Source organism: Echinops telfairi, unplaced genomic scaffold, assembly GCF_000313985.2.
Source record: "Echinops telfairi isolate 266 unplaced genomic scaffold, ASM31398v2 ScPeMD7_23;HRSCAF=83, whole genome shotgun sequence".
In the NCBI taxonomy this organism is placed as follows: domain Eukaryota; kingdom Metazoa; phylum Chordata; class Mammalia; order Afrosoricida; family Tenrecidae; genus Echinops; species Echinops telfairi.
Window position 1 is genome coordinate 80,456,623 of NW_022103920.1, and position 20,014 is coordinate 80,476,636.

The window sequence follows — 20,014 nt, forward strand, 5'->3', positions numbered from 1 at the left end:
GAGGGAGGGGAAAATGAGGACCTAATGTTGGGGGTTTAAGTGGAGAGAAAATGTTTTGAGAATGATGTACAAATGCGCTTTACATAATTGATGTGTGTATGGATTGCGATAACAGTTGTATGAGCCCCTAATAAAATGTTTTAAAAAAAATAACTTTAAACATTTCTCAAGTGATAATAAAGTATCAATAAAAGTAAACACAAACTCTTCGGGGGTTCCTCGGTTTTTAAGTATAAAGGAGTCCAAAGTGAAAACATTTAAGGGCCACTAAATGTACGATTCCCAATTCATACCTCCTTTCAGAGCTAATTGCTGTGGTAGGTAACCTGCCAGACCCTTATTCTACTTTTTGACACAGATAAGTGTGTATCAAAGTAGTGTTTTTTCCCCAGACACTGTCTTTTTCTGGCAAGAGGCGGAGAACGGGACTACACAAGGGTGATGTTAACGCTGGTGGACTGGCTTGCTTGGGAAGTAGGGGAGAAGAGTAAGGAAGGAGCAGGGGAGGAGTCAAGTTTTACAAGGAGAGACATGGAGAGGGCATGGTAGGATGGGGGACTATGGGGGGAGAGTGTGGAGGCTGTGGAGAAAACAAGGATTATACAAGAACATAAGAAAGGGGAGGAGGGTGGGAGAGCACAACACTGTTAGTACAGTCTGCCTTTATGCACCAGCTGAGCGGTTAACCCGAGCGGTGGCACGTTTCTTGGAGGTGTTACAATGCCAGGACGATGCAAGCTCCTATTCCATCTCCCTGCTCCCAAAATCCATTTAATATATCATCCTCAGATGGAGGATATATCAGATATGAAGCTGATAAGTACAGACACTAGGAAGCGATTAATCAGTCCTTTAAGAACTGTTCCACACTTTGGTTTAATTTGCTCTTTTCCTACTGGTTCACATAAATCTGCAGCACTGTTTATGGAAACTTCATCGCATGGTACAGCTCATGCTGTGAAGTCGAGTGTCTCAGTGGTCCCGTAGAACGGAGTACAATTACCCTATGGGTTTCTTGGGTATAATCAATCCCCAGAGGCAGAGTCAGGCCTTTTCTCCCATGGAGTGGCCAATGGGTACAATCTGCCACAATACGGGTGGTCAAAACATGGTACACATTTTGGTTATTTCCAGTTTTCTTAATAAATAATAGTGTAAAAAAATAAAATGCATGTCTTTGTCAACTATTTTGCAATTAAACACTACAAGTATAATTGCTAGCATGGTGAAATAAATTAAATACACACAGGTGTGTGTCAACTCACATCCACGACACATTCTGTGAAATAAGACATTTTGTGATTAGGACGTTTTCCAAATGCCATTATTATATACACTAGTCCCCATATACTTCCTAGTTAAATCCCCACAAAGCCTATGTTATTGAAACCTTATGGAAGCCAAAGGGACTGAGCCCAAGAGGCATATCTACTGGACACAGGAGGGAAAGCTTTGTGAGAGGTGGTGGGTACAGGATAGGAGGCTGTGATAGCAGCTGCATTGGGACTTGGAGCATATGGGGGCAGGGAAAAGAAGCCGAGGGGACCAGGTGTTCGGGTACCCTTTGTGGTAGCAACCCCCATCCTGTTGATATAACAACTTCCTGATCCTGTGCAGCTGCCAATGCCCAAAGCTGGTAGACCAAGAGGTCCAGCACCAGACCCACCAAACTGGGAACAAGAACAGAGGCGCTGCAGAAGGTACTACCCTGCCCCAGGAGTGAAAGGATGCACACTGCTCAGCAAGGTGGGTGTAGGGGGGGCGGGAGGTATCACCCTGATGCCAACTACTCACTGTAAGGGTCTGGGGGAGAGTCTTTACAATCATTAAAACCTACTACCATGGAGTCACTTCTGACTGATAGCAACCTTACAGGCCAGAGTAGAATTGCTTCTTAAGGTTTCCAAGATTCCATCTTTATGCAAGCAGCCAGCCTCATCTTTCTCCCACCAAGCAGCAGGTGGGTTTAAGCAACTCACCTTGCAATCATCAGTCCAATGCTTATCCAATCTCCATTTCCCCAAAACCAAACCCAGTGCCACCGAATTGAGAGTGACCCTATTTAGAGTTTCCCAGACTGCAAATCTTTACAAATAGGCTCGTTTTTCTCCCATGAAGCAGTGGGAGGGTTTGAACCACTGACCTTGTAGTTAGCAGCCCAATGCCAAGTCCAAAGTGCCACACCAAAAAAAAAAACCCCAACAAAAAAAATCAAATCTAGTGCCAGCAAGTCGATTGTCACTCATTGTGACTCTCTCTACATCAGCAGTTCTCAACCTGTGGGTCGCCCGATTCATAACAGTAGCAAAATGACAGTTAAGAAGTAGCAACAGAAATAATTGTATGGTTGGGGTCACCCCAACAGGAACTGTATTAAAGGGTGGTGGCATTAGGAAGGTTGAGAACCACTGCTCTATAGTTTCTGAGGTTATAAATCTTCACTGGAGCAGATAGCCTCATCTTTCTTCCAAAGTGTTTGAACTGCCAACCTTGCAGTTAGCAGTCTAATGCTTACCCAACAGCATGACCAGGAATTCTTAAAACCGCTGGGGAGAAATAAATGAGAACACTGCTTTCCCTTTATTTTTATTTATTTATTTATTTTGCTGCTTCCCCTTTAAAACAACAAAATTCTGATAGGATCAAAGACATGAGGATTGGCTGCTGCTCAACTTGGAGTTAAATGGCACAAGGTATAAATTATTTGACACTCCCTACTTCAAAGTGCTTTTAATATTTTTTAAAAGGGGGAGAAGAAGACGTCCAGATAACTTCTCTTCTCATACATTCCCCAGCTTGAAAATGTACTACAGTACTACAAAATGTCTCAGGACAGTCAAGACAAGACCATGGAATTTTCTTTGCTCGACAATGGCACTAGTTCCAAATTATCTGGGTCAAACAACAAAAAACAAAACTCACTGCCATCAAGTCGAAACTGACTCATAGCTTCGATTATGACCCTGTCTATGGGGCAGGGCAGAAATGCCCCCTGTGGGTTTCCGAGACTGTAACTCTTTACAGGAGTAAGAAAGCCTCATCTTTCTCTCACAGGGCAGCTGGTGGTTTCAAACTGCTGACCTTGTGGTTAGCAGCCCAAAGTATAACCACTACACCATCAGTACTCCACATCACGGTAAAAATCTGCTAAAAAGTGGTGAATATAATCAAACCTAAAAGGTTTATCTGCTAACAAGCAAGTCCTCATCTTAGAATTGACCTGCCATTCCTTGTATTCTCAAAATTCTGGAATAAAACCTGCATCAGATTTGGGAGACAATGTATTTTAAAGGAGTCCTCAAGGCACGTTTAAGCACTTGGCTACTGAGAATTCAGTGAGTTCAAACCCACCAGTCACTGAGAAGAAGACAAGACCTGCTCCTATACAGATTACTGCCTAATTCACACCCTTGTTCCTTGCAGCTCCTTCTACTAACAATAGCAAAAAGATGGAAACAATCTAACTGCCCATCAGAAGAAGAATGGTAGAGAAACTTTGGGACATACACACAACGGAATACTACACATCACTAAAGAAAGAAGATGAAACCACGAAGCATCTCGTGGCCATGCATGAACCTGGAGAACATTACGCTGAGTGAAACTGGTCAAATACAAAAGGGCAAATGTTGTATGAGACCCTGTTATAAAGAAAACAAGATGCTGATGGTGGCCAGGGGGGTGGTAAGGGAGGGTAGATGAAGCAGTAGACCAGAGGATGGACAGCTATTAATGCGGGGCTTAAGTGGAAGAAAGTATTCCACAAGAGGGGTTTAAGTTGAACACAAAATTGAAGTAGAATGTAAACCACGCCCACCTAATTCACGGAAATACATATCCATCACATAGGAAACCCTACTCTATCACATGGGTCACTATGTAATAAAGCCTAGCGGGCCTAAGACAACTTAAATGCCTTTTTGCCAAGTCTTGGTGGTACAGTGGGTTATGAGTTGGGTTGCAAACCACAAGGTCAGAAGTTCGAAACACTAGCTGCTCCACAGTAGAAAGAGGAGGGCCTCTATTCCCATATAGATTTATTTACAGTCTCAGAAACCCACAGGGACAGTTCTACCTTCTCCTATACAGGTCACTAAGAGTCAGAACTGACTCAATGGCAGGTAAGTAAAACCTGGTGATTTAGAGCTTTTAAAATACTTCAGCTTAAAACTGTTTACAGATGCCACAAAAACCACAAGGAATGGGTTATCCACCATGCTTGCATGAACCTTAAGAACACTCACATTTCAAGTTCTAACAGATATTGCCCAAATGGTATGTCAGGTCTACTTAGCCAGTCTCTGGCAGTTTGAGCATCCAGTCCTCCACATTCTTGGGAACACCAGATATTCACTTGCTCGGTTTTCCCAATCTGAGAGGGGGTGGGGTGGGATTGCTGGATGACAGTGGTATTGCTCTAATGAAGTCCTAAGATTGGGTCTCTCAACCTGTACATGTTGACTTTTCTGAAGTATTCGTTTTGTACTATGTTGTCCAGTTCTTTGAAATTAAATGAACAGGAGTTCTTTATCTCCTAATGCATTAATTCCCTTAAGTTATGATCTCTCCAGTTGAAGATAACTTCACAACTAGAGACATTTCAGGGATCCTAATCCAAAGCATCTAAACATAAAGTACTCATTTAATTTACTCAACAAGGCGCTCCCATATTCTCCAAAAAGACAAGCAACATTCCTATGTATCTATACACATGAAACCCACAAACCAGTGGATTACACAGTAATCCCCCTTCCACCCGTATTTCCCAGTGCCCACTGGCAAACCAAGTACACACACCTAAGAGCAGACAGTACTACTAAATGTGTCGGATACCCCCAAGAAGTTCGACATAAATATCATTAATTAACAAGCCAGTAGAGTTTAATCCGTTTGTTCAAGGTCAGAGTAAGCAAAGATTCCCAGTCGCTCCTCACTTCACTCAGCAGAGCACTCAAGATTCATGGAGAGGGAGGGGGGGGGGGAGGGAGTGGAAAAATGAGGAGCTCATACCAAGGGCTCAAGTAGAAAGCAAATGTTTTGAGAATGGTGATGGCCACAAATGTACAAATGTGCTTGACACAATGGATGGATGTATGGATTATGATAAGAGTTGTATGAGCCCCCAATAAAATGATAAAAAAAAAGATTCGTGGAAAGATTCTACTATTTTTAAATGCCATTTTTCCACAAACTTTTTGAAGACCGTTATATCGGCACATATCAGTACTATCACATTCTTTGTCCAAGCAATCATTACATTATTTGGGATTACTCTCACAACCACGAATCAAATACTAGGAGCTTGAGTGATTACTAGTTCACTGAGTGTGCCACAGCTACTTTTAAAAGCAACATGGGCTCAGTCAACCGTGTAGAACACGGGTTTTACCCTGATCATCCAAAGGAGGATACCCAAGAGAGCCTGTGACCCCATGGAATGTTTGGTGGCACAGTGGTCACCAGGAGCCAGGGAAGTGGCAAAAAGTGGTTCAACAGGATCTCTGGTGAGCAGGTCCCAAATTAATCTAAATCAAAGTGGCATCAAAGTCTTATACAATAATCCTCAATAACCATCTGCTACATAGCATTAACTGGCTGAGCCCCTACGGTTACACACACAAAGAATGAGAATAATACAGTCAGCCACCACATCAGAAACACACGCTGCTCTCACCACCTCTCTAGGCGAAGCCTGACCACCATCCCACCTCACGTGTGAGCCTCTCTAACCCCAGCTGGTCGTTTACACACACACACCCCAATACAGTTCACACTTGCACGGCTCGGTTCTCACTGTCCTGCCTTTCCAATCTCTGCTGCACAAGGTAAGCCTCCGCTTGCCTTCATGTCCCTCTCAGACTGACTCTATCTCCTACCCGCACACACCCCATGACATATGGCTGCTGTAGCTTCTTCATGTCCGCTTGCCTTCATGTCCCTCTCAGACTGACTATCTCCTACCCACATACACCCCATGACATATGGCTGCTGTAGCTTTTTACCTGCAAAGTTATTAACCCACATTTAACATCACTGCCACAGCAAGCCACCGTTACTGATGAAAATAAAAATAACATCTCTCAGGAGCTGAAACAAAAGCAAACACTACTGTGATCCCACAGGCTTTTCTTCAAAAGAAGCATCTTATTCTGAAGCCGTGCGTGGAACCCACGATGAGCAGGGTGCTCAAACCTCGTTGGTTAACAGGAAAGCCATAGGGAATGGATTCGTTTCTGAAACTCCAAAGTACAGAAATAAGCAGAAAAATTGTGAAAAGAATTTTCAATCCTCCGCTCCAAAGGAAAAGCAAGAAGCTTCTCCACTATTTCTACGAAAACAGCTGAGTCTTAAAAAGGAGACACTGGGGTCAATTCGATAGCTTCCACAATGATTTTAAGAGCACCACAGGTTCTTCCACATACGCTCTCTCCCCGACTGTCATCGGCCTGGTGACCGGGGCGAGCTGAGCAGCACCTTCCTTTGGAACCTACCGCTCAGATTTCTCCTCAAAATGTAATTTAGAGTAAGGTTCCCACCACAAGAAGCAGTGGCTTCTGAGGCGAGACCAAAATGACTACCACAGCTGGCTGCTCACTGAACAGCTGGCAGTTTGAGTCGACCCAGAGGAGCCTGGGAAGAAAGGATCGAAGATCTCCTTCCAAAAGGGCCGCTAGCGCAAACTCCATGGCACATAGTGCTACTCTGACCTGCGAAGGCGCTACACATTTGTGGGCTTGTAGAACTCAGGGTAACTTTCTGAAGCCCCCGCGTATACGGGGTTGCCTTTAGTCAAGAGACTCAATGACAACAGGTACTGGGTCAGTAGGGTGACATGGAGTATTTTAGCTTATGAATTATCAGAGCTTATTTTTACAGCTTTTGAGTTAATTTTTAGATACAGGAACACAAATTAAATGGGCGAACTTTGTCAGAATTTCTATAGCATCCACGGTAAGGAAGAATATTCTCCTCCATGATTAAAACTACAGTTCTTAACCAAACTACCTCACTGCACTCGGCAACGCAAAAGCTCCGTTGTCATAGTTTTTGTGCAAGTTTTCTGGAGAGCACTCTCAAACTGAAGTGTGCATCGTCCTTGGACATAATTCTTGGTCTAAGAATTTACCTTGCAAAAATACCCAATCAAGAGTCCAATGACAGACATACGAGTATACACATATACATGTTTGAGAAAGGAGCCCTGGTGGTGTTGTGGTTACGACATTGGGCTGCGATCTGTACGGCCGGAAGTTTGAAACCACCAACTGCTCGCTCCTCAGGAGAAAAACTGCGCTTTCTACTCCACAAAGTTACAGTCTCGGAAACCTACAGGGGGTGGCTGTGAGTCAGCGAGTCTGGTTTTGGATTTATGTTGAGTAAGAGGATTATGAAAACAATGTTTAAAACTATTGCACATGCTGAACACCACAAGTGGAATTTAAAACAAAAACATGCTATTTGCACCTATGCTGAAGATTCTTTAGGATGTGTTTGTTGTTTTTTTTTTTTTTTAGCAAAAGCACAAAATATAAACATGATTTTATATTTTAAAATGTGGGGGGGCGGGAAAGTATGGATACAATCATAGAAGAATTTTTGGGGAAAAACACACCAAGTCATCAAGTGGGATAGCCGCAAAGTACCGTGAGGAAGAAAACATCGTAAAAGACGTATATTCACATTTTACTTCCCGCGCTTTCCGTTTGTAGGCGCATGTACGAATTCAACCTGTTCACTTAATATTTATACACTCTATTGTAATTAGGTTACACTTAAATAAAAGAGTCTACCTAATACTAGATCTTAATAAACAAAACCAAAAGGTCCCACTTGCACGCTTCTACTTAAATAAGTTCATGTCCTCAAAGTAGTTCATTTTACACATTTCCGATCTAACCTCCAGGGCCAGCCTGTGCCTCTGAATCTGCAGGGGGAAATAAAACAGCTGCCACCCGACAAGACCCTGAGCTGTCACTTCCACTCTAACCTCCCAGGCCTCAAAGTCCTCACCACCTCGGGGTTCAGTCGCTAGCTACATCATCAAGTGTGGCTTGAACCCACCAGCCATTCCCTGGGAGGCGGATGTGGCAGTCTGCTTCTGTAGAAGTCTGGCCGCCTGCAAAGTCCTACTCCTCTGGAATCAACTGGACTGTAATGAGCATCGACAACTTAGCAAGTGGTCTGGGACTCTGAGATCTGAGACACCGGTTTAAGAGCTCACGTTCCAGTCTCCCTCCGGGAATGAGATCTGTTCCCACAGGTGTATCCTTAAGTCAAATGTGTAGGTCAGCAGCCGTGGTGGTGTTTGATAGGCATTAAGCTGCTAACCACAAGTCAGCAGTTCAAATCCACCAGCCACTCAGGAGTGGGCAAAAAGAGGCTTTCTACTCTCAGAAAGATGTGTAGTCTCAGAAACCCAAAAAGGAAGTTTTAGCTTGGCCTATTCAGGGGGGGGGGAAATCTCACTGCCATCAAGTCAATTCTGACTTATAGTGACCCTAAATCAGAAATGGCAGAACAGCCCATGTGTCTAGACTGTAACTCTTTACAAGAGCAGACATGCTCCTCTTTTGCCCGAGGAGCAACTAGTGGTTTTGCACTGCTGACGGGTCAGTTAGCAGCCCTACATGTAACCTACTGTGCTACCAGGACTCGACCGTGCTGTGGAGTCAGGATAAGCTGGAATCAAATCGATGCTAGTGAGTTTTGGAGGAAAGCTGTGCATGGTTCTTACTTCGTCACCTTACATTAGTTCAAGAAATGGCTTTCCAATGACTTAAAAGCACAAGTGAAGGTGAATGTGATGAAAAATGTTAGAGAGCAAAGGTTAGCCCAGTCATATCAAAGACTCATGCTTATCGTTATAGGGCAAATCGGAGCTGTCCATAATCAGACAATCCTAATCCAGAAATTGCTAGGATGCCTTTCAGTTCGACAAGGATCAGTACTCCTAATCAAAAGATTTCTGCACAATTTCGCCCTCCTACTCTGCCCTGATCCTCAACAGCACCCCAAGGTGAAGAGACCTCCTTCTGCAGGCCAAAGCGCTGCATCCAGCTTTGTAGCAAGCTGGGACAAGTGTGCAGTGGGTCCTACTTTGGATACCCTTCCCTCTTTTGCAATCAAAGTAACATACAAAAGGCATGAGTAACATACAAAAGGCATGAGACATAAATGGAGAGCAAATGCTTTGAGAATGATGAGGGCAATGAATGTTCAAATGTGCTTTACACAATTGGTATATATATGGATTGTGATAAGAGTTGCATGAGCCCGTAATAAAATGATTAAAAAAAGAAAAAGGCATGAGACAAAAGGCATGGTCACCTCCATTTCCAAGCCTTCTCTCCTACCACCATCTCTCCTTTGGCCGCCCCTGACTTCTCCGCCATTGATTTTAGGTAAAATTGATTTTAAAGTGCATTAAAGCAATATAAATGAATAATCTTCTGTTCTTTCCTAAGACAGGAGGATGCCTGGATGTTTTGATTCTACAGGAGGCTCAAGACTACCTACCCCTGTCTTTTTCCTAAAAGGGAAATAATAAACCAACCCACAGAAGAAGCCAAACAAGATTGCTATACTTCAGAAAAGACAAAAACCAGGTCATCCCTGCTCTGACTTGCCAATGCAAACACAATTAGGCTGCTGTATAAGCTCCTTTGAGGATCTGAACAACTTAAATGGAAGGAATAAAGGCAGGGCAGTCACAGATCCTGGAAATGTGTCCTGCTCATCACCTGCGAGGCCTTGGGCAAGTCACTTCTCCCAGGGTTAGGGAGAAATACCACTTAGAAAGCAATTGTGCTACTTCAATGTTACTTTGCCTGTCCTACTTGAGGTTTAGTACATTCTGAAAATACAGTAGGACTGTATTGATCAAAGGACTTGAGCACACAACAACAACATTTTTGGAAGAAGCTATTCAGACCAATTCATCTATCTCAAAAGCACCTAACACATAAACTTAATTTTGGCAACTATTGGGTGGTGAAAGAAGACTCCCAACTTGGGGACGAACACACTTTACAAATGTGGAAATTTAGGTACAAATTCCAATAGGTTTCTTAAATTTCCCACAGCAAAAGATCTATTAGTAAAGTGACATACTCTTTAATTTATGGCAGCATCCAAACTGAAAAAATTATTCAAGTACTTTAAACCTAGATCATAAAACATATAAATATTTTGGCCAATAGTTTCAACGTCTGCTTGTCAGATCAAGAATTCAGACACCACATCCAAGAGACTCAGAGTGAGTTTGTACTATTTTGGAATCTAAGATAGATTCAGAGACTTTCTCAAATACTAACCATGTTTGTAGCACTGACTCAATGTTTGCAAAAAACCAGGGCAGGTTGTCTTTTAAGAGAGTGAGCAGTCACCGGAAATATGAAAGCAGAAGACAGAGAACAGGTCGACCGTGTGATGAGACAGTGGGTCTACCTAAGAGACTCTTCTCGCTCTCAGAAAAGCCAAACTCCCTGCCACTGATGGGATTCCAATTCATTGCAACCCTAATAGGCAGGGTAGGGATATCAATAATGGTTGTACAACATGAAGAATATAATCAATAGCACTGAATTATACATGGAGAAGTTGTGGAATTGGAGAATGTCTTGCCACACTTAAAAAAAAAATAATTATGTGAATAACAATGAGTACAAGAAGAAAATATTCTAGAATTGCTTTGGTAATTATTATACAACTTTTCTTGATAATGACTGAATTATTGAATTGTATGATGTGTGGCTAAAATGCCAATAAACCTGTTAAAAACTGAGACAGGGTGGAACTGCCTTTGTGAGTTTCTGAGACTGCAATTTTTTTATGGGAGTAAAAAGCCCATCTTTCTCCTTCGAAGCAGGTGAAGGTTTCAAACTGCTGGCCTTTCAGTTAGCAGACCAGCAGGTAACCCCTACACCCCATAGGTTAAAAAACAGAAAAGTGCTCAGAGATGTTTCTGGAAAAATTTTAAATTAACCAAGGTCTGAAAAATAAATGAATTCTCGAAGAGAAGTTGCATTTCTAATAAACGGGTCTTGATAATAAAATGATTAAAATAAATAAAATTAACAGATCTTGCAAGCAAATTTGTATCCCAGGCTACGACCAAAATGGTTACATCACTCTACATGTATGAGCAGCAGAGCCAGAAGGGTGAGATGCACCTCCCCACTCACTCATCTACAGGATTCTCTAGTCTTTCTCCACTTGTCTCTCAGAAATGGTTTGAGAGTACTTGCTTTCTTCTGCTTCAATGAATGACTTCTTCCTTTCTCCTGAGAGCCCCATGCTCATCTTGTCCGATTCCACAGTTCCAAATTCCATCAGTTAATGAAGCTGTAATTTACACTATCTACCTTCCCCAGAGCGCTGAGCTGAAATACATAACTGCTCACTCAACTTCACTTACATGTCTAGCAAGCATTGGAAACAGTATGCCCAAACACAAAGCTCTCAATATCCATCTATGAGCTTGCTCCTCTCTTAATACTTTCCATTCTGGTCCATAGCCTACCTCCCATCCACTTGTTCTGCCCCAAAACCCGTCATCATCCTCAACTCTTCCTCCTACTTCTCTCTTTCCGCATACGCAACCAATCTCATTGGTTCTTCCTTAAAAATATGCAGAGGCTGACCACTTACTGTGCAGAAAATAATTAGCTTTGCAAGGCTCACTGCTGTCTTTTTCAAGACATGCTTATGAGTTGAACCCCAAGGGGGAATCAGATAACTTAGATTTGGGGAGGATTCACACCATTAACTGAAAAAGAGTGGTTCATTGTGCCTAAATCGCTTGCAGTGTTTTATGTTAGATCCCTGTTCTCCCTTTCAGAAGTATGTCCAGGTAATGATGGACCTGTGCTATCAGTCCCCAAACCCTGGACACTAGAAGGCTTTCATTAACTCCCCTGGTTGGCAACATTTCACATGTTGGCACAACTCAATACAGGGGGCATTAAGCATGTCCTGTGACTCACTGGAGAAAGACCTTGGAAGCCTGTGCTGGTTTTGTCCAACATCACTCCATGTGCCTTCCCCCCCTGTGAATTACACTTGCTGTAATAAATCACAGCCAATAGTGCAGCCATATGCAATTGTCCTGGGAACCCTTCTTGAGACTCATCAAACCTGAAGGCAGTTTTGGAAACTTCCAGAACATGTTTAAAGTAAATGCCATCATTTCTTGCCTGCAAATTACAATGGGGTTTGGCTCCCCACGTTTAGCGCTGGATGCGATTTCCAGCTATTTGATGTTCCAAGCAGGCCAAAGTCACTGCCCTTCCTCCCAAAGTAGATAAGCTACAACGGTTGGGCACAATTATTTCCCCTCTCTGCACATGCACAGAGCACTACCACTGGTACCAAAGAGGAGTGGAACGGAGAAAAAAAGCTGCTGTTGATTCCAACTCATGCTGATCGATCCTATGTGCACAACTATGCTCCACGGGGCTTTCTGGATGTATATTGCCGCATCTTCTGAGGTGCCTCTGGGTGGGATTCAAACATTTCAGTTAGTTGGTGAGCATCTCAACGGTTAGCCCCTACCGAGACTCCCCCACTACGGACGGCTATAGATACTCTATTCCTGAAACCCTTCAAATCCGGACTGGCCGATAACTCTAGATCTTTTTCAGTCCTGTTACCTTGGTCGTGCAACTCTTTTTAAGGTGTCGAGCTGTTTTCACTTTCATTTGGGGCAGCCAGTCACCATTAAATGGATGGCTACCACTGGATGTAAGGTACCACATGGGAAGAGACCATGTGGACAAGCACCAATGTGCCAGACATGTGAGCAAAGCCTTCTCAGACCTTTCAGCCCTGCTTAGTGGATAGCCCAAACAATGCAATGTGGACCAGAACCAAGCATCACATACCCCCACAGGATAAGGCGGTGTTTTAAGTCACTAAGTTTGGAGGTACTTTTTTGGTGGTGGCGTTTTCTACTGTTGACTCAGAATGCCTCAATGTGTTCACACATACAATTCAGGGACATTAATTACCTTCATTGCAGTGTGTAACCATCATCCCTATTGCAGTGGCTTTATTAAGGAGACAACATAAATAACTGAAACACCCAGATTTCAATGAAATCAGCTCTTTGAACGAAATGACAAGTCCACTATTCTATTCTAAGGACTTAAATTTCTTTCAAGGAACCTTTGTGGTACTGTCCGGTAAGTACTGCTAATAGCTAGGTCAGTAGTTCAAACCCACCAGCCACTCCAATGGAGAAAAGACGAGACTATCCACACCTGGGAACATTTAGCCTCAGAAATCCTCTGAGGGGTAGCTATGAAGTGGGAGCAACTTGATGACAGGGAATTTGTTTTGGTTTTGATTTAGATTCCAGCTTATAATTCCATTAATTCGTCAATGAGTACTTCTCTACTAATTTTGAACTCTTTCTTAATCAAACTAAATGATCTGAGGGTAGTTCTCTAAAATGTGTACGGTTTATATATTATGTGCTCCTCCCCCACCCACCCCCACCGTTCAGGGTAATAAACTCCACATAATATTTCTGTATTTACTTACCAATAATGAGCACTTGCCAAACAGCAATTTCACACCATGATAAATTACACCCTCAATTCTAACCAAGGGCATGGAAACTACCCTTGCTACCAGCCTTCCAGAAAAACCCTGACCGTCCCAACCAGTTTGAAAACAAGGATCAGACCTGGGGCAGAGATCCTAACTGCTACCACACTGCCACCTCCTGTTCCATAACTCAAAAAGCTTGAGTTAGAAGCAAGCAGCCATAAAGGGAACTCGGCTAAGAACAGCACTGCGAACCATCTCCACTTTCTGCCTCCCTTGTTCCTCCCGGCTCAAACCAACTGTCAGAGTTGCTGAGTGGATAATTCATGTCTCCCCAAATCAGCTACTGCTGGAGAGCTGACTGCCTGACTGTCCCGCACAAGCTCAACCGCTTTACTGCAATACAAAAATCCCAGCTTTTCGATGGCACATTAAGTGCAGTGGTATAACTCATGAAAAGCTTATCAGAGCATGGCAAAGATCATGTCCTCCTTAATGACACCCCAAAAGGGGTCCACGTGCAAAAGCAACTCAATACTACAATACAAAGCAACTACCATACTACAGAAAAGAAGCCCAGGTTTCTTAAAGGGAAAACCCCAGAGCTCTGCAAGTCCAACAAGAGATTTTAAATCTAGACTTTGATAGCCCATTTATTTCCAGCAGAATGACAAAAATTCAAAACAAACAAAAAAATGCCCTTTGTAGTTTATTATAATGGGATTTGGCTTGATCTGGCAGGCTAAGTGGTCACATGAATCAACAGGAAAGCCAGGATTCTCAATTCCCACTGCCTTAGGCTCCAAGCACATGTCAGATTTCCATCACATCTTCCCTCTAGCTTCCAGCGGGGAGTCCCGTAGCCTATACAACGGAACACTGGACTACTTTTAAAATAAGGCCAAAGTAAGAAAAACTACTTATGTGTACCTATCACCTACAGTACTGAGAAAAAGAGGGGGATCAAGAAATAAACTCCTGGCTACAACCATGTCATTTGCAGTCCTGAATTTCACCGGCCATGAAAGGGGGCTAACATTCAGAACCACGAATCTATGTATAAGAGCCCCAGTGCACACCATTCACCTGTACTGCACCCCGGAACAAGGGGCAGCACAGCTACTCATCCCCGTGCGGTTCAGCACCAGAAAATACCCAGGGCTGGTCCTCAGCTGCTGTCCTACTCTATGAGCATGCAACATTTAAAACCAACCCAACCCAAACCAGGTGCCAGAGTCTCTTCTTACAGATGGATACAGGAGAGCGGGGTTGCCCACTGAGTTCCCAAGGCTGTAAATCTGGAGGGAAACAGACTGACACAACTTTCTCCCGGGAGATCCCCACAGCAGTCAAGTGCTTAACCACTGTGGCACCAGGGTTTTTAGCCTTTAAATAGCCACGTAAGAGTAAGATGCACCTCAAACCCCAGCAACTTTTATACGTGCCATTGAGCTATACAATGTACCTATCAAGTATGTAAACTAGCTGTTCTTTTTTTTTTGGGTAGGAGGCAAAAAACAAAGACATTTGGGCTTAGGCACCAATCTATTTTAAAGAAGCCTTTCTGAAAAAATTATCAAATAACTACAACAACCTATCTTTTCTCCTTCATTTAAGCATTTTTAGCCACATAAAATCCTAATCAAATTTATCGGCTAATCTTAAGGAAAAATAGCTATGCTGGAGGGGAAAAATAAATCTAAAAAAGTATGACAAGTTATTTTCCTAATTTTAAAAGAGAAAAGTGGAAAAGGAACAAACACCATCATCCTCTCAGCTTTGCAACATCAGTCACTTTCTTGTTCCTGTCCCCAGGCCCAGAGCGCCCACACCACCAAAGACACCACGTCCACTTACACAATCACAGAGGGACTGCGACCGCTCTTCCCACCAAACACAGCTCAGTCTTCAAAGTCACAACTATTTCCGCACCCACTCCTACCCTGAGGGTTTTTGTTTTTTTTAAGCATATACCTCAGAGCGCAGCCAATTCTTTCTGTGCTGCATCTTTTTTCTTTAGTGCCACTCTATCAAGATTCCCAAAGTTAATCTTCTCTTCATTCCACATGCAGGAGCCCTCAGGATTTGCAGAGAACTGCAATAATCGTCCCTGACTGAGGGGTGTCTGAATGCAGAAAAGCAACATTCCTTCCACATTCCCTGGAGACTTCAGTAATCAGGAGCCAAGCTGGGTCAGAACCAAACTCAACAACGCCCCTTCCTGAGAGGGTCCCCGCCCAGCTCCACTCACTGTCAGAGCTAGCCCAGCCTGCCAAGCATCTAATCACCTTCTGGGACTGCTCCCCGGTTTAGTCGCTGCAAGCCCATTCATCCATCTCGGAATGCTGCCATAAGCATTCTCCAGCATCCAGTTCCCAACATGCCTTGCACAGCAGGTATAAAGATCACTGCTGCACCATGGGAGTACGTGTACCTGCCTCAGATGCCCACATGAGGATGGGATGGAATGCAATGCCTGCTAAACAAAGCCACCCCAGTGTCCAGCAGGCTCTTTTGGCCACAGTACTTAACTCCATTATGGTAACCATCCCCAGTCCTGGTAACTCCACCTTCCCACAGACACAGGGCCTGGGAGTCTCCCCTTTCCAAGAGTCCAGGCAAAGTGAAACAGTCCAGAGAAAGAGAAAGTGCATCACAACTGCAGGTTCGGTTCAAACAAACTTTCAACTTGTATTTCCACCAAGTTTTCCCAAGCAAAGGTAAATGACTTGGCTCTGCTTATGTTTTGAATCATTTTAGAAACAACAATTTCCTAAGTTGTTCTCTCCATTAAAAAAAAAAAAGAGGAGCTGATATCAAGGGCTCAAGTAGAAATAAAATGTTTTGAAAACGATGATGGCAACAAATGTGCTTGACACAATGGGTGGATGTATGGATTGTGGTAAGAACTGTGTGATTACCAAAAAAAAAAAAAAAGGAAGCGGTCCCTAATCTACTTAAACCTTCATTTACCTTACTAGTAAGATCATAGACAACCACTAGTTTAGGAACACGAGAGTCTCTTTAAGAATTTGTAGGTGAGTAGGAATCTGCATTCAGTGTTTATTTTAGCCTTACTTTAATGCAAGAAGAGACTGGAAGCCTTTTCAATTATTTAAAAGCAAGTGAACATGATTATGATAAAGGTTAAACTGTGAGAGTAAACTGATATACTAAAGGGCAAGTATGGAGCCCTGGCATCGTGATTATGTGCTGGGCTGTGATCCGCAAGGCCAGCAGTTCTAAACTACCAGCCACTCTCGAGAGAAAGATGGGGCTTTCTACTTCCGCAAATAGTTAGTCTTGGAAACTCAAAGGGAGCAGCTTTGGTTATGATGTCCACAAGTCCAAAGGACTGCCTGTGTCAACTCAATTAAAATCCAGAGTATCTTAATACTAGTGAAACTCAGCTAGGAAATCTAAATCCACCTTGTCAATAAATTGAAGAAGCTTCCTTTGGCACTTGCTGTCACAGTTAATAATTTACCTTATGAGCTTTCCTAAGGAGGAAAGCCTGTTGATCATACGTTATAAGGAACAAGTATGTTTTCAGACTGGACAAAGCCTTTAAGAATAAAACAGTCAACTGTTACCAAGTAATGTTTTCAATTTAACTCCTTACACATGGGAGAAACTCACAAGTCTTGGAAAAGCAGGAGAGCAAGACAAAGGCAGCTACACTGCCACACAGATCAGTGACTTACATCTGAAGAGCTCAAGATAGTTCATCTTTGTAAAATTCAGAGACTCAGTACAACCACTTGCTGTAGACTACCGTTCTCTAGTCAACATGTGAAGAGAAGTAAGATATGCTGGCTAAATAGGAAACCAATTAGAATTTGCTGAATGTGAATATAACCTTCCACCGACCTTCTCCCAGGTTAACTATTCGGACTATGCTTTTATACCCTTTTTTAAGGTGGTAGGACTTCTCCCTCAACTTTTCCATATCCTATTAAACAGATGCATTTAGATACTTTTCTGTACTTATTCTATTTTAAGCTTTCTAAAAAAGAATTACATGTTACTACATGGAATAATTTGAACTCTCCCAAAATCTCCAACCAGAACTAAATCATTCAGGTTCTATGAACCCCTTTTCCAATTACCCTAATGAAAATTAAGTACACGGACAAGAAAAACCCAATAAAATCCAAACTAGTTTTCTACCCAAAACATGATTTGTGAAAATGCTTTCCTGGAATGGAGCTTATTACCTAGAAACAGAGGCACACATCTATCTCTGCGAAGCACCAGAGAAATGCATGGCAAAGTGAGCAAGGGCTGTGGGCGCAGGCGCACACACACAAAATCAATGCCTAACCAGATACACACACAGCCCTGGTTTAAATTAACTTGGAGTTGATTGGCCTAGGCAGGGAGTGGGGGTGGGGGAAGTAGTAACCCCATCTTGCAAAACCCAATGGGAGGGAACAGTGCCTTTCCAGCTAAGAGTTACAGTGCTCTGCAGTAAGGAGTCATTTCTCCAGACTACTCTCAGTTAAAACAGTCTCCATTCTATAAAGACACACGCACACATGTGTGCGCTTTTAGGTTAACACAAGACGCTACATAGATCTCTTGGTGGTGAGTTCTAAGTATGAATGCCTTTAATGAAGGTGCAGTAGACGAAGGTGGTGTTTGCCGAAACGTGTATAACTTTGAAGGCACTTTAGTTAGGGCTTCTCGGGTGGAGAAGCCCAAGCATTCATTCTCTTGTCCCAAACCCTGCAGCCAACACCCAGTTGGGTCCCTGGTTGCAAACCAGATCAGTTCCTATGTCTTTAAAACAAACGTTAAGTCAGAGCAGGTGCATATGATTCTTATTTCGCCTTACATTCTTTCAAGAAAAGGCTGGAGGTCTTTTCAATGACTTAAAAGTTGCACGTGCAGCAAGTGAAGAATTTGTTGGGAAAACAGGGTTGGTTCAACCAAAAAAAGGGGCACATTTACAAAACATTAAAGGGTAAGTTGTGAAAGTCAGATGTTCCTAAAGCAGGGAAGATGAGGAGGTGTGTGTGGACAAACAGGACTTGGTATAAAGGCAAATTCTTCTCTCAGAAGCATCCAAGGACTCACCAACCATTTCCATCAGAGAGGGCCAGCTGCCACACACACCCAGTATCAACAAGCTTCGGGTCATTCACAGCTGGCTATAGGCCTCCGATTCCCAAAACACTGTGCCTCAAAACTTTCCTCTCCCATGGTAGTAAGTTGGCTTGCTCTACACGCTAACATTCAGCTTCCTTGAGACTGCTATATTCAATGAAGCCCCTTAGCACCACTGCACACACACAAACACACACACATACACCGCGGCCATAACACTGAAGTACAGGAAAGGACTAGAACAGCCAAATCGCACTCTAATTGGATATGCACCGGAGAAAAAGAAATGGTTTGCCGTCAGTGTAGCAAGGAAGTCTTTCCTCCCAACGATGGAACGGCGAGAACAGGGATCCATACACTAAAACTCACCTTTGCCTTTTCGGGACCGAGTGTTCAACTTCTACGAATTTCCCGTGCAGTTCTACTTTACCTGCAGGCACACAAGAGGGGAGAATCGATTAGCTGAGGGTCATCTCTCTCGGCCCAAAGGTCGCAAACAGCCTAAGCAGCGACCCAAGTGGCCTCCGGAGAGCCTAGGCCCCAAGCCCCTGGCGGGAGTGGAGGCCGAGTGGGGAGCCGGTCACCACGCGGGTGGAAAGCTGACCTCCCGGGTTTGGACGCGAGCGCGGTAATGTACAGATGCGTGGAGAGTGGGGAGCAAGCGGCAGGCCCCCGACTTCACTAACAGTCCATCCCCTCACCACAGTGTCCTCTGGCCATTTAGGGGGTCATTCAGCCTATAAGCACCCGCAAAATGGTCGTGGTCCACCTCCTTGGACACTCCCATAACCATAAAGCTAATGGGGGAGGGGGGGAGGGAGCTGCTTTCTACAGGAGCGGCGTGCAGGCCTTTCAGCCAAGTTCAAATCCAGGCCCGGCGGGAACAGTTCGTGGTCGGATTGGAAAGAGCAGAGAGTAGGGGTACAGGGTGGGGGGCGGCCAGGTCGAAAAAGATCGAAGGCTCAAAGTTACCTACCAGCAGCCCAAGCTGAACCTTTTGTGCAGGTCGGCGCGGAGGCCACGGCAGGGCTGAGTTGGTAAAGGGGACACCAAAGAGACGCCCCCACCCCGCCGCCACGCGCACGTTCCCACTGGGCGTCCCCGCTCTGGCCGGGCGCCCCGCCGCTCCGGAGGCCGCAGGCGGGCTCTGGGTCCCCGGGAGCCGCGGGCCGCCCGCGCCCACCTGCCCGCCCCTCGGGCTCGTCGGACCCAGCGCGGCTGAAAATGGACGCCAGGTCGCCGCCGCTCCCCTCCCACGGGCTGGCGAGGAAGCGAAGTGCGGGGCTGCCCGTGCGGGGCAGCGGCCCGCGGCCTCTCCTCCTTTCTCCCCCGGCGCGGGGCTGGGGGCCCGCGGCGA

The 20,014-nt window shown here is 44.2% G+C and overlaps 1 protein-coding gene and 1 pseudogene across 1 annotated transcript in view; both read right to left on the reverse strand.

Annotated features, from left to right (window-relative positions):
* IGF2BP3 (insulin like growth factor 2 mRNA binding protein 3) overlaps positions 1–20,014 on the reverse strand; it is a 135,141-nt gene that overhangs the window by 109,995 nt on the left and 5,132 nt on the right. Inside the window, exons 2-3 of the mRNA XM_004702718.4 lie at positions 19,634–19,997; positions 19,027–19,087 (exon numbers count right to left, since the gene is read on the reverse strand). Coding sequence (XP_004702775.2) covers positions 19,027–19,087; positions 19,634–19,997 — 425 coding nt within the window. The remainder of the gene's footprint in view (positions 1–19,026; positions 19,088–19,633; positions 19,998–20,014) is intronic.
* On the reverse strand, positions 691–841 carry LOC115869320 (annotated as a pseudogene).